Consider the following 14,906-nt stretch of genomic DNA (forward strand, 5'->3'; position numbering starts at 1 on the left):
TTACAGATGCGACAATACAAGTTATGTTTTTTTACATTGGTATTTGAGAAAAAAATGGGAAAAGTTTGTTTTTGTTTATTAAAGAAAGTAGAGAGGTTGTTTTTTTTTTTTTATTGAGCCCCCTAGGGGACTTGAACCAGCGATCGCTTACATAAAATCCAGTAATTTTGTCGCTTTTTTTGCGTCCTAAATTTACACTGTTTACCGTGTGGTATAAACAGCATAATTACTTTCTTCAGTGGGTTGTTATGATTGTGACGATACCAAATTTATATAGTTCTCTTATGTTTTACTACTTTTACACAGTAAAATCACACTTTTTTTCAAAATTATTTGGCTTTGTGTCGCCATATTTTAGGAGCCATAACTTTTTTTATTTTTCCGCCGATGCAGCTGTATGAGGGTTTTGTTTTTTGTTAGACGACTTTTAGTTTTTATTTGTACCATTTTGGAGTACATACAACTTTTTGATCACTTTTTATCAACAAATTTTTGAAAGCAGGAGTAATAGAAAACCCCAAATCTGGCATTGTTTTTTATTTTATTTTTTACGGCGTTTACCGTGCGGGTTAAATAATGTAATAGTTTTATAGTTGTGGTCGTTACGGACGCGGCGATCCCAAATATGTGTAACATTTCAACTTTTTTTTTTTTTTCATAATAAAACATTTTGTAAGGGGAAAAAATGTGTTTTCATTTTTTTTTACCTGGGATTTTTATGTATTTTTTTACTTTATTAAACTTTTTTTAAACTTTTTTTTTTTAGTCCCACTAGGGGACTTCATTATGCGATCATTTGATCAGTGTTAGGCTGGATTCACACGAGCATGTTCGGCCCGTAAAGGCCGCAAGTCCCGGACCGAACACAGTGCAGGGAGCCGGGCTCCTAGCATCATAGTTATGTACGACGCTAGGAGTCCCGGCTTCTCCGTGGAACTACTGTCCCGTACTGAAAACATGATTACAGTACGGGACAGTTGTCCCGCAGCGAGGCAGGGACTCCTAGCGTCGTACATAACTATGATGTTCGGTCCGGGACTTGTGGCCGAAATACGTTCCGTCCTTTACGGACCGAAAATGCTCGTGTGAATCCAGCCTGATAGGTTTCTGAATGCTTTTCAAGGCTGGAGATGTTCAGTCCACATTTCTGGTTAAAAAAAAGAATTCAAAGGGAATGCGGAAACAGTGTACATGCATTCTGAATGGGCGGGGGAGCTGGTCTTCTACAGAAATGAAACCAAAAGTCAGCAGAACGATCTCTGAAACTGCTTGCAAATTAATTAAATCTTTTTACTTTCTGGATGTTACTGCACACAAAGAAGGATTTGATCTTGTATACATCTGCATTAACCAGGTAGGTGTTTTTTTTTTTTTTTACAATGACCCAAAATGAACTAACATGTTACCTTATAAGAGGAGGTACGCATGCAAAAGCTTCTTGCTTTGCTATTTACAATACATAATACAATTCTTTTAGTTGGTAACAAATCGGACATGATAGGAACTGGATTTTCAGATGTTCAACACTCACTTGTAAGGGTAGAATACCTACAGAAAGAAAGCCCAAAACAAGATGCTAACACATAATATAGCATTATTACTAATGTTCTTATTGGCTCTGTTTGCTTAGGTCCATTTCAGAGGGCCATAATAAGGTCATATTGTAGCGTCCGCAATACTCAGACCCATGGGATTTTACTTAACTGAACTTAAAATATTATCAAACTATGGTAACCAGGGGCGTAGCTAGGGGTTTAGCACAGGGGGGGGCAAAACATTTCTGAGTGGTCCCCCCCAACGCATGTAACACGCAGGATCGAGCTGTTTCAATCACATCTAAGTTCATAACTTAGATGCGATCGATAACTGGTGCATCCTGCGTGTCAGAGACATGCAGGACCCACTGACACTGAACCAGTCAGTCCCTTCATTAAATTTATTTTTAATGAAAACTAGTTAGAAAGTTGCACCAAACAAACTGATATATGTGTGTGTGTGTGTGTATATATATATATATATATATGTGTGTGTGTCTATCACTTTCGACGGTGTACATAGCCTTTTATCTTTTCTCTGAAATCTGAGGAGTTTGCATTAGAAAGTGTTGCAGTCCTCTCTGAAAGTGAATGAAAGCGTATATAACCCCCATCATCCCCGTGTATATATAACCCCCATCGTCCCCGTATATAACCCCCATCGTCCCCGTATATAACCCCCATCGTCCCCGTATATAACCCCCATCGTCCCCGTATATAACCCCCATCGTCCCCGTATATAACCCCCATTGTCCCCGTATATAACTCCCATTGTCCCTGTATATAACCCCCCATCGTCCCCGTATATAACCCCCATCGTCCCTGTATATAACCCCCCATCCCTGTATATAACCCCCCATCATCCCTGTATATAACGCCCATCGTCCCTGTATATAACCCCCCATCATCCCTGTATATAACCCCCATCCCTGTATATAACCCCTATCATCCCTGTATATACAAGCCTGGCTGTTATATACATGGATGATGGGGGTTGTATGCAGGGATGATGGGGGTTATGTACATGGATAATGCCTGGTCAAGCTATCATCCCTGTATATAACCCCCATCGTCCCCTTATATGACCCCCATCACCTCTGTATATCACCCCGATCATACCTGTATATAATCCCCATCATACCTGTATACCAGCCTGGCTGGTATATACAGGGATGATGGGGTTATATTCAGGGATGATGGCTGGTATATACAGGGAGGATGGGTAGTCCAGCCATCATCCCTGTATTAACCCCCATCATCCCTGTATAAATCAGTAATTATCCCTGTACATAAACCCTGTCATAACTGGATCCATCGGGTAGGTGTGCTTGCTCAATGTTAAAGAGCTAGTGTAACAGTGGGGTTCACTGGTTCGTGTCGCCCACTACTACTACCTCCTTTATATCAGGGTCACTAGGGTTATGCCTAGCTTCCATCCCTTTCTCTTGTATTAACATTAGTCTACTTGCTTTGCTGCTAAGTGTATATGACTGTATAGTAAATAAAGGTAATATTTATTAATACAAACCGTAATCACTCTTAGATATAAAATACACCAAACACAGTAAATATTCACAGTATAGTATCAGTATACCACAATACACATAACAAGTTAATATATATTGAGTATACTCACACTATATGTGGCACAGTATAAGAAATCAACAGTACTATATTACACCACCACCCACTCATCTAAACATACATACAAATTACAGTGCACTCACTCATGCTTGCTTCTGTGACCCACCCCCACCTGGCTCTAACTTTCCCTATACACTCAAGGGGTTAAATACCAGGGGAAATCTGTAGATCAGGGAAGGAAAAAGATTACCAGGGAATGCAGGGTTTATGGGGAGAAGGGTAGGAGAGGGGAGAGCGAGGGGAAGGATACTTAGCAATGCATGTGGTCCTAGATTGGTGAGTCAGGAACAAGAGAGCTATTGGCGTCTGGTTGCCCAGTGGCGTAGCTATAGGGATGGCAATGGTTGAAGTTGCGACCGGGCCCCTGTTGCCACCAGGGTTGCCAACCGTCCGTAAATTTACGGACCATCCGCAAAAATGGGTGTTCTGCCGTCCGTAGCATCCAGCAGAAAAAAACACTGTCCGGGATTTTTCTGCAGTCTCCCGGATCTTTGCACTGCGCATGCGCCAAAATGTACATGCGCAGTGCAAATGCAGAATATTAATATATGCAGGCCCGCTGCTGCCAACTGAGGTTGGTGCCAGGAGTGGAACAATCCAGTCACCTGATATGAGGTCAGGTGATTGGACTGGTCCAGTCCTGTGCCGTCACCGAGCCCAGTCAAAAGTGATCCTCTGCGGTGCCGCTTCGCTTCAAGACCACCTTCTCCTGATGGTGAGTCATGTCAGGCAGAGCGGAGAGTGGTAGCGATAGGCTACCGCACTCCGCACTAAGTAAGGGCGGAGAAGGCTGTGTTGCGCTACTTACAAGGGAAGGGGGGCGCGCTATCTACAAGGGGGCTGTGTGTGGCGCTATCTACAAGGATGGGCTGTGTGGCGCTATCTACAAGGGGTAGAACATGTCTGTGTGTCAAATTCTGCAGAGACGAGTCGTGGTTGGAATAAGTCATCACAGTGGTCTGGGATGAGAAAAAAAAGAGAACGTCAAGAACTCAAATCAGAGAAAACCACCTAAGTTATCGGGGGAAAGCTACAAGCGGAGCTGTAATTGGTGAGTCACCCCTAGCACACTGCACAGTGCACAGGCAACGATTTTGTAATGTGTCTGTAAAAATTTTGGTCTGTCTGTGAATTTTAGCTCAGTTGTCCAGAAATTTCTGAAGTGGAGGTTGGCAACCCTGGTTGCCACGCAGCGCTGGTCGCGCTTCCAACTGTATTTGCGTCCTCAGGACGCAAATACAGTTCAGTGCAATGCTGGAGCCATGATCCAGCATTCACTGTGCCGCGATCGGCTCGGCGCAGGCGCAATGTTGTGACATCATAGCGCCTGTCTGCCCAGAGTCACACAGCACAGTGCAGAGGAGAAGGATCCTCCACCCGTCGTGGGAACGTGGATAGGTAAGTAATTATGTTATTATTTTTCTATTCGGTACATATGGGGGAATTATACTGGGTATGGGAGGGGGTTCATATGGTAGCTGCTGAGTGAGCATTAAACCTTATGGGGGGCATTATGCTGTATGGGGGGCATTATGCTATAGGGGACATTATACTGTATGGGGCAGCTATGGGAGCATTATACTGTACGGGGCAGCTATGGAGGACATTATACTGTATGGGGGCATTATACTGTATGTGGCAGCTATGGGGGGCATTATACTATAGGTGGCAGCTTTGGAGGGCATTATACTGTATGGGGCAGCTATGGGGGCATTATACTGTATGTGGCATCTATGGGGGCATTATTCTGTAGGTGGCAGCTATGGAGAGCATTATACTGTATGGGGCAGCTATGGATGGCATTATACTGTATGGGGCAGCTATTGGTTGCATTATACTGTTGGTGGCAGCTATGGGGGGCATTATACTATAGGTGGCAGCTTTGGAGGGCATTATACTGTATGGGGCAGCTATGGGGGCATTATACTGTATGTGGCATCTATGGGGGCATTATTCTGTAGGTGGCAGCTATGGAGAGCATTATACTGTATGGGGCAGCTATGGATGGCATTATACTGTATGGGGCAGCTATTGGTTGCATTATACTGTTGGTGGCAGCTATGGGGGGCATTATACTGTATGGGGCAGCTATTGGGGGCATTATACTGTATGGAGCAGCTATGGGGGCATTATAGTGTATGGGGCATTATAGTGTATGGGGCTGCTATGGGGGGCATTATACTGTGTGTGGGCAGCTATGGGGGCATTATACTGTATGGGGGCAGCTATGGGGCATTATACTGTTTGGTCAGCCTTTGGGGGCATTATAGTGTGTGTGTGTGTCTGTGTGTGTGTGTGTGTGTGTGTGTGTGTGTGTGTGTGTGTTATACTGTCTGTGGGCAGCTATGGGGGGCATTATATTGTGGGTGCAGCTATGGGGGGCATTATACATTATAGTGTGTGTGTGTGTGTGTGTGGCTATGGGGAGCATAATACTGTGGAGTCATTCATGGGGTTTGTCGGGCAAAGCGGCTGGGCATAGGCATGCGCAGGGGTTTAGTGGTGTTGGGGAGGGGTAGTGGGGCCCAAGCTGAATTCTTGCACCAGGGCCCATGAGCCTTTAGGTACGCCCCTGCTGTTGCCCCTCTTATATCTTGTCAGTGCACGTCTGTATGGCATCACCTGCTTATGCACGTGCAAGGGGGGGGGGCCATGGGACGGTTTATGACCCTCCCCCCAAGGAATCTCATTACCTGGTGAGGGGGGAGAGCAGGCAGTGGAAATGCATTGGATGTGTTTTGAAAGAAATTATTTGTTTTTTTTTATTTCTTTCACATAAGAGCAATACATTTAAAAAACAACCAACATATTATAGTATAATAATAGTAAAATTGCTCTTTATAGGTAAAGCGCCAACATATTTCTCAGTTCTCTAGTGGCTCTAATACCCTGTAATACTTTGACTTGTAATACATTAGTCATTATAATAATATTAAAATAACATTCACATAGGTACATAAACATTAAAATACTTTATAGCCCCCCTATAATTGAATCCATTGTGATTCAAACATACCCCAACTCCCGTGGAGGAAAGAGCAAAAAAAAAAAAAGACATTTAAAAAAATTTATAATAATAATTGATATATTCTCCTTCTTAAATATAGCCTTCGTCCCAACACTGCCATCTTTTTTCAAATTCCTGTAATTGTTTGTTTTCTCCGCAGTAGTTCTTTTCTGAGGCGATCAATCCCCTCATTGCCCTGACCCAAGCTTCAAATCCAGGTGGTTTACTTGTCCTCCAATTATGTCAGAGGACCCTTCTAGTCATGTGTAGTGCTTTTAACCATAATTTAACATTCTTAGGATCCCCAGTGATACCCCAATTTCTCCCCAACTCTGTATAAGGTCCCAAGGTATATGGATTCTTCCAATTTTCTCAATTTCTTCAAATTATTTTCTTCCAATAGATACGATGCTTGGGGCAGTGTCACAACAGACGGACCAAGTCCGCCTCCAATTGTTTACATCTAGGACATCCGGATTCACCTTTTGGATAGAATTGTTTACATTTTTTAAGGAGTATAATAGGCATCATGTAAAATAAATAACTGTGAAATTCTAATTACATTATTATATGTTGTTATCGAAACCAATTTAAGTGCATTCTCCCAAAGCTCTTATCTTTGTTCGTCTTCCTTACATAGCACACAATATATCTTAGAAGCCACTTTCTTTCTATGCGGAGAGTTAGCTATTAAGTAAAATAGTATATGATCCCCAGTTACAAATATTTTACTATCTTCACGTGCCTTAATAAAGTGTAGTATTTTTGCATAATATAAGAATTCCTTCTCAGTAACACCGAATTCCAATTTGATACGCACCTGAAAAGGTCTTCAGCTTGTTTTCTATAAACCACTGGTGCATTTACTTGATACCCCTGTTCTTCCAAAATCTGGGGTGGGGGGAGGATGATCCCTATTGGCCTATTGTCAAGGCTGCCCACAACTCTCCATCTATAATAGGAAGTGAAAGGCTTCACTGCCGAGAAGACTAATCCACAAGTATTGATTTTGAATATAAAATGCAAGTGATTAAATGTGTGTATTGTTCATTGTATACCGATTGACAGCGATGAGCTCATGACGTGTCCGCCGCAAGAATATAAATACTCAGAATTATCTGTAAGCCTCAGGAGTCAGACTCAGGCTATGTTTACCAATGGTGGATACGTAGCATAATAGTACACCGCCCTGGACCCTGTAGAGAATTTCTGCTGAAAAACCGCACCAAATTGTGGTGCAGTTTTTTGGCCGAAAGATCTGTTGTTTTCGGAAAACGAGTGAAAACAAAGCCTATACTTACCCGTCGTCATGGCGATGCGTCCCTCTGACGTCCTGCAGTCCGGCCTCCTGAAATGACGTTTCATCCCACGTGACCATGTGAAGTGCAGGTGTATAAAGGCTATTTCACAACAGATTTAAAATGGATTGATGACCAAACTAAAATAGTATTAACCGTATAGCTCCTGTAGTGTTTGTTGGTGCAGTAGTCCACATTCACTACTTACATATGTGATATACCTCAGTGCTATAAGCCCCAATAGAATACTTTACATATGCTTTTCTACAAGAATTGTCTTTTGTATTGTGAATGTTCAATAATAATTTTTTTCACGTTAACCCAATTTTATTAACATATGGTGTGTGGGTGAGAATAAATGGATGGGCCCTAATGAGCTTAGTGTTTGGTCCTAGAGATGTAAATTGGCTACTGCAATCCAGTCTTGGGAAAATTATATCCACCTCAGCTAGGTCTATTCCTCTTTCAGGCTTATTGTATTATACCAGTGTACAGCTTCTTTCTATGCTCAATATTTTCTGTGCCAGTATCCCCTGTAATGTCCTTTTTGTTTTCCTATATAAGGTTACTGTTCGATGTTTTTATATATATATATATATACAGTGAAGGAAATAAGTACTTGATCCCTTGCTGATTTTGTAAGTTTGCCCACTGTCAAAGACATGAACAGTCTAGAATTTTTAGGCTAGGTTAAATTTACCAGTGAGAGATAGATTATATATATAAAAAAAAAACAAAACAGAAAGTCAAAATGATATATATTTATTTGCATTGTGCACAGAGAAATAAGTATTTGATCCCCTACCAACCATTAAGAGTTCAGCCTCCTCCAGACCAGTTACACGCTCCAAATCAACTTGGTGCCTGCATTAAAGACAGCTCACTTACATGGTCACCTGTATAAAAGACTCCTGTCCACAGACTCAATTAATCAGTCTGACTCTACAACATGGGCAAGACCAAAGAGCTTTCTAAGGATGTCAGGGACAAGATCATAGACCTGCACAAGGCTGGAATGGGCTACAAAACCATAAGTAAGACGCTGGGTGAGAAGGAGACAACAGTTGGTGCAATAGTAAGAAAATGGAAGACATACAAAATGACTGTCAATCGACATCGATCGGGGCTCCATGCAAAATCTCACCTCGTGGGGTATCCTTGATCCCGAGGAAGGTGAGAGCTCAGCCGAAAACTACACGGGGGGAACTTGTTAATGATCTCAAGGCAGCTGGGACCACAGTCACCAAGAAAACCATTGGTAACACATTACGCCGTAATGGATTAAAATCCTGCAGTGCCCGCAAGGTCCCCCTGCTCAAGAAGGCACATGTACAGGCCCGTCTGAAGTTTGCAAATGAACATCTGGATGATTCTGAGAGTGATTGGGAGAAGGTACTGTGGTCAGATGAGACTAAAATTGAGCTCTTTGGCATTAACTCAACTCGCCGTGTTTGGAGGAAGAAAAATGCTGTCTATGACCCAAAGAACACCGTCCCCACTGTCAAGCATGGAGGTGGAAACATTATGTTTTGGGGGTGTTTCTCTGCTAAGGGCACAGGACTACTTCACCGCATCAATGGGAGAATGGATGGAGCCATGTACCGTCAAATCCTGAGTGACAACCTCCTTCCCTCCACCAGGACATTAAAAATGGCTCGTGGCTGGGTCTTCCAGCACGACAATGACCCGAAACATACAGCCAAGGCAACAAAGGAGTGGCTCAAAAAGAAGCACATTAAGGTCATGGAGTGGCCTATCCAGTCTCCAGACCTTAATCCCATCAAAAACTTATGGAGGGAGCTGAAGATCCGAGTTGCCAAGCGACAGCCTCGAAATCTTAATGATTTACAGATGATCTGCAAAGAGGAGTGGGCCAAAATTCCATCTAACATGTGTGCAAACCTCATCATCAACTACAAAAAACGTCTGACTGCTGTGCTTGCCAACAAGGGTTTTGCCACCAAGTATTAAGTCTTGTTTGCCAAAGGGATCAAATACTTATTTCTCTGTGCACAATGCAAATAAATATATATAATTTTGACAATGTGATTTTCTTTTTTTTTTTTAATATAATCTATCTCTCACTGGTAAAATTAACCTAGCCTAAAAATTCTAGACTGTTCATGTCTTTGACAGTGGGCAAACGTACAAAATCAGCAAGGGATCAAATGCTTATTTCCTTCACTGTGTATATATATATATATATATATATATATATACACACACATTTTGGTCTCTAGTTGTGTCTTGAAAAAATTAAGTAAACAATAATGACTATAGTAGACCTATGCATGTCTCAAACACACAATTTGTGCAACAATATAATTCTAGACATATATTTGTCCGGAAATATAAACTTTATTATCCCATAAATATGGATACCCCCCAGAACCCAAACAAATATACATACAAAATTAAAACCTACTTAAAATGGTAGTTCTAAGACCATCAGCAAAGTGCCAGCATAGCCATAAAGGTATAATGATTATATAATATGCAACAGGTTAACAAGGGGATACAGAGAAAGCATATAATATGCCTCATTCCTGATTCCCCCTAGCACAATCCACAGTCTATACAGTGATTTACTGATGGCGATATATACACACACAATGATCAGAGACATGGGATGATCTCAATTACCTGTAGCTGGCATGATGGCTATCAATGGTCTCAGAGAGAAACACATCGATGCGCGTTTCGCACCCTTCGTCAGTACACAATAATGACTAATGTTATTTATTCTGGTTCATCATTATAGGTGTAAGCAGAAATTAGAGCAAAAATGGAAAGTTCTCAAAATCCAGAAAATGGCGATTCAGCAAAGTCACATTTTTCAAATTTTTTATCCGTTCCTAAGCTCACGGAGAAAGACATGTACCATGTTTTTGTAAGCTTCAGTACAGAAGACTCTACTTGGGTGCATCAGCTGATCCTCAAACTGGAGGTTACGTTTCCAAGTATTAAAATCTGTTCTCATGATCGGGACTTTACTGCAGGAAAAACAATCATAGAAAACCTGACTGAGTGCATTCAGAAAAGTCAAAAAATTTTAATGGTGCTGAGCCCAGATTTTGTACACAGTCGGTGGTGCCTCTTTGAAGCAAATCTCTCTGTGTTCCAGGACTGTAAGTCAGATAAAGCAGTTGTCCCTATCATGCTGAAGCCATGCCCAATGCCTCTTTATCTCAGTCATTTAACTTACTTAGAAGTTAAAGATGAGCATTTCTTTGAAAAACTGTGCAACCGGCTACTGAAGAATTATGCTAAGGAAACGGAAGATATCTTGGTTCACTTCCAATCATCTTTACTATATGGTGGAAAGCATATGCTATCTCTGGCAGCAGTAAATGAAAATGACGAAGAACCTGGCAATGGAGCTTTCTCTGACACTTGTGTGCCGGACCCCCTCAAAGCAGTTGTGAAAGACCCTGAAATATACAAGAAAGCTATTCGACTGATAAACAATACCCCAACTTATGTTCATGTCTTAAACAGTAACTGGACTAAAGGTTTTGTAATAATTTTCCTCTGCTCAGTCTTTATGTCTTCTATATATACTTTCACATTGGCATGCTCTTTGCTCGTTTCGTGGTACTACTTTATGTACTTACCAATATGTTTATTTGCATTTGGTCTTGCAATATATAAGCTGGAATATTGGAAAAAGAAAAGGTTAAAAATTATAACTCGGAACATGAGCAGAAGAACTGGTGAAGCCAATTTATTTTTAGTTGAACTTTCAATCCTTGCTGGTTGTGCTTCTAACTCTAGTTTGGACTTTGTTTTTGTATCTTTAAAAGAATGTAAAACTATGTTCCAAATTACCTTTGAGCATGACCCTGAACTGGAAAAATGTATGTGGGAAAAAGCCATGATCCAATATTCATCTGATTATGCTAACTGTATGGCCAGGAAATACTTTCCTCACAGTGACCCACTGGCCCCTGGGCATTTGGCAAATGGTATTTGCTTCTGCCAGTATGTGGCCATGCAGATAAAACAAGGTTACTGGCCATAGCTGTCATTCATCTTCACATACACATATATATATATATATATATATATATATGAAAATATATCCATGTAGCCGTTTTATAGTTGACGCTCATGCTGTAATGAGATCTCTACTGGTTTATGCCTCAGGGTTTTATGTCCTAAGCAGACACTGGTGTGCCTGAAACTGAATGCTATTGGTTCTTAGCTGCTTTGCAAAGGTCCACCACGCACAGGTTTGGCAGCTTCATCCTGCACCTGATTTCTCTACATGTACATACCCGCAACAGAGGAGCTCTTGTCGCCGTGATGCCAAATGTACTGGTATTTATGTAAAAATGCAATACTAACATTATATATTTTTTAAAATAAACCAATTAGCACTAAATTTTGGATCTAAAAACATCAGCCCTTCACTCTAAAGATGGTAGCAAAAGGAATACCAAGTAAACAAGTGGCACAGGCTGGTCTTCATTGTATTCTTTATTATATTGTTTATTGGTAAATCTACAAGAAAACAGATAAATTGGAAAGAGAGCATATTAGGAATGAAGCATTTTTTAGGAGTCTCAAAAAAATGAGAAGGCATTACGTAACCTCGAAATTAGCTAAAATATTATTTCCACTCAAAATATAAAGATGGCCATAAAATGAAAATGCTGGGACTGGGAGAAAAATATGTGTTATTGGGTTAACAAGTAGTTCAGTGATCGAAAACCGAGAGTTGTTATTAATGGTACATCCTCAGTGTGGGTGAGTTACCAGTGGGGTTCCACAGGGGTCAGTATTGTGCCCTCTTCTATGTTTATTAATGACCATGTAGAGGGTTTACAGAGTATAATTTCAGTATTTGCAGATGACACTGAGGTCTGTAAAGTAATCAACACAGAGGAGGATAATGTAATACTAGAGGGATTTGGGAAAGCTGGAGGTTTGGGCAGAGAAATGGCAAACAAAGTTTAATGTGGATAAATGTAAGGTTATACACTTGGGCCAAATTAACAGATTTTACAATTATGCATTCAAATGGTAAAACACTGGGTACTGTTACTGAAAAAGACTTGTTGCTAAATTTAAATTTACTGTCACCAATAAATGCCAGGCAGCTGTTGCCAAGGCAAATAAAATCATGAGATGCATCTAAAATCACTAATCAAGCAACACATGGAATATTGTGTACAATTTTGGGCACCTGTGTATTAGAAAGACATGGCTGAACTATAACGGGTGCAAAGAAGCGCGACAAATGTGGTTGTCAAACTTGGGTTCCTTCAGTTTAGAAAAAAAGACAGTTTAGGGGCGATCTAATTACAATGTACAAATTACCAAACTTTAGCTGTCACTTTAAGGGTATGTTCACAAATCTTATTTTCAGGCATATTTTGTAGTGTAAATAGCTGGTATTACGCACCATAATATACTTGAAATACGCCTGCAAACAGTTTTCCATTGATTTCAATGGGAAATACACTGTGCTGTTCAAATGACGTGCATTTGTATGCTGCTGAAATAAAAAAAAAATGGCTCGTAAATATACGCCTCATTAAAAAGAAGAAGCATGTCACTTCTTGAGGAATTTTTGGAGCTGATTTTCCATTGACAATACAAAGAAAAGCCTTAAAATATGCTTTTAAACACCAAATTTAGCTCCAAAATCCACTCCAAAAACTCTGGCATTCTGAGGCTGTTTTCCCTTGAAATTAGCCTCGTATTATTCTGTCTTAAATCTATACCGTGTGAACGTAGCGTAACTTCTGGTTTGCTAATATATGGCAGTTTTTATGATTTGGGTAAAAATTTTGACTTTTACAGAGTTTTATAGAATTCTTACTGCAGTATATTATGTGATGTGTGTTTGGCAAATGTATTTGTACATTTTGTTGTATGATGCCTTATCCAGCGCTTTGAACCCAGCTCAGATCTTGCTTTGGAATCAAACTTTATATACATATATAAAAAATTTAAAGAACATAAGGAGTTTTGATTGATTATTCTTCAACATTTTAGGTGTTTCTGCTCAATTTCTTAGGTTGCCATCTGACAAGCACATTGGTAGTTTCTAGTGGAGACCGAGCACTCAGAGGCCAAATAACAAGGAATGCCTTTTTAACAGTTAAGAAGACAGCTGTCTGCCAGTATGTTTGCTATTTGTCATCTCAACTTTTAGCTGTTTTAATATCTACAATCTTCGTCAGGTTGTGATAATTTGTCACCGAGTGGTGTTATCGTTGTGGAAAAAGTATCCAATGTCAACAGGGAAGGATCTATCTGGATGTGGTAAGAAAACTCTTGTACAAAAAAAATGACATATTCGTAACTTAAAGCGGTTGTCCCAAGTTGACAAAAAATTTTTTTTTATACATTCTAAGCAGGAAATGAATTTTAAAACATTTGGTGTTAAAAAAAAATAAAAATTCATTTCCTAAGTGCCTTTTTTTTACACTTGATAACTCAGCAAGTGCTGGTTATCTTTTCTAAAAAGGGGCGTGAGCGGCTCGATGTCAATCAAGCCGCTCCGCTCTGCAGTGTGCGCGCTCCCGATGTTGCTAGATACTGTAGTTCTAGCAACATCGGGAGAATGTTCGTCTCAAGCGGGCATGGTAAACCCGATTGAGACGAACTTACCGTGAATGTACTGTACACTACACTACACTACACTACACTACATTACATTCACCCCGTTTCGGCAAGCCACTTTTCCCTCTCCCACCCTGTCACTACATTTTTGTACCCGCTGCATGGGTGCTGCATCAGCACCCGGCGAACAACTAAAAATATATAAAAAAAATAAACTCACCTAAGACGTTCTAACGGCGCTCTGAACGGTCCCGTCACTTGCCATCTTCCTTCTTTTTGGCACCGCTCGCATTCATAGTAAGGGTATGTTCACACGGCCTATTTACGGACGTAAATCGGGCGTTTTTGCCCCGAATTACGTCCGAAAATAGCGCCTCAATAGCGCTGACAAACATCTGCCGATTGAAAGCAATGGGCAGACGTTTGTCTGTTCACACGAGGCGTAATTTACGCGCCGCTGTCAAATGACGGGGCGTAAATAGACGCCCGCGTCAAAGAAGTGACCTGTCACTTCTTTGGCCGTAATTGGAGCCGTTATTCATTGACTCCAATGAATAGCAGCGCCAATTACGTCCGTAATTGACGCGGCGCTCAAGCGCCTGCACATGCCGTTACGGCTGAAATTACGGGGATGTTTTCAGGCTGAAACATCCCCATAATTTCAGCCGTTACGGACGCCCTCGTGTGAACATACCCTAACAATGCGTTGTGGCGCAGATGACGTAATCATATCAGGCCCACGTGATTACGTCATCTGCGCCCACCGCTATGTTTTTGTGAATGGGAGAAGAAAAGTGACGGGACCGTTCAGCTCTTCGTGGGAACGTCTTAGGTGAGTTTATTTTTGTA

General features: G+C 41.0%; 1 protein-coding gene across 1 annotated transcript; it reads left to right on the top strand.

Annotated features, from left to right (window-relative positions):
* The first annotated feature begins 1,244 nt into the window (after positions 1 to 1,244).
* LOC142663976 (uncharacterized) lies at positions 1,245 to 13,408 on the top strand. Its single transcript, XM_075842835.1, has 2 exons — positions 1,245 to 1,354; positions 10,246 to 13,408. Exon 2 carries the CDS (start codon positions 10,270 to 10,272, stop codon positions 11,503 to 11,505), a length of 1,236 nt encoding a protein of 411 aa, XP_075698950.1. The 5' UTR covers positions 1,245 to 1,354; positions 10,246 to 10,269; the 3' UTR covers positions 11,506 to 13,408.
* The last annotated feature ends 1,498 nt before the right edge of the window (positions 13,409 to 14,906 follow it).

The sequence above is a fragment of the Rhinoderma darwinii genome, chromosome 11, assembly GCF_050947455.1.
Source record: "Rhinoderma darwinii isolate aRhiDar2 chromosome 11, aRhiDar2.hap1, whole genome shotgun sequence".
Classification (NCBI taxonomy): domain Eukaryota; kingdom Metazoa; phylum Chordata; class Amphibia; order Anura; family Rhinodermatidae; genus Rhinoderma; species Rhinoderma darwinii.

What these genes read in the sequence shown, in the direction of transcription:
- LOC142663976 (XM_075842835.1), top strand. Translation starts at nt 10,270, where the DNA reads ATGGAAAGTTCTCAAAATCCAGAAAATGGCGATTCAGCAAAGTCACAT.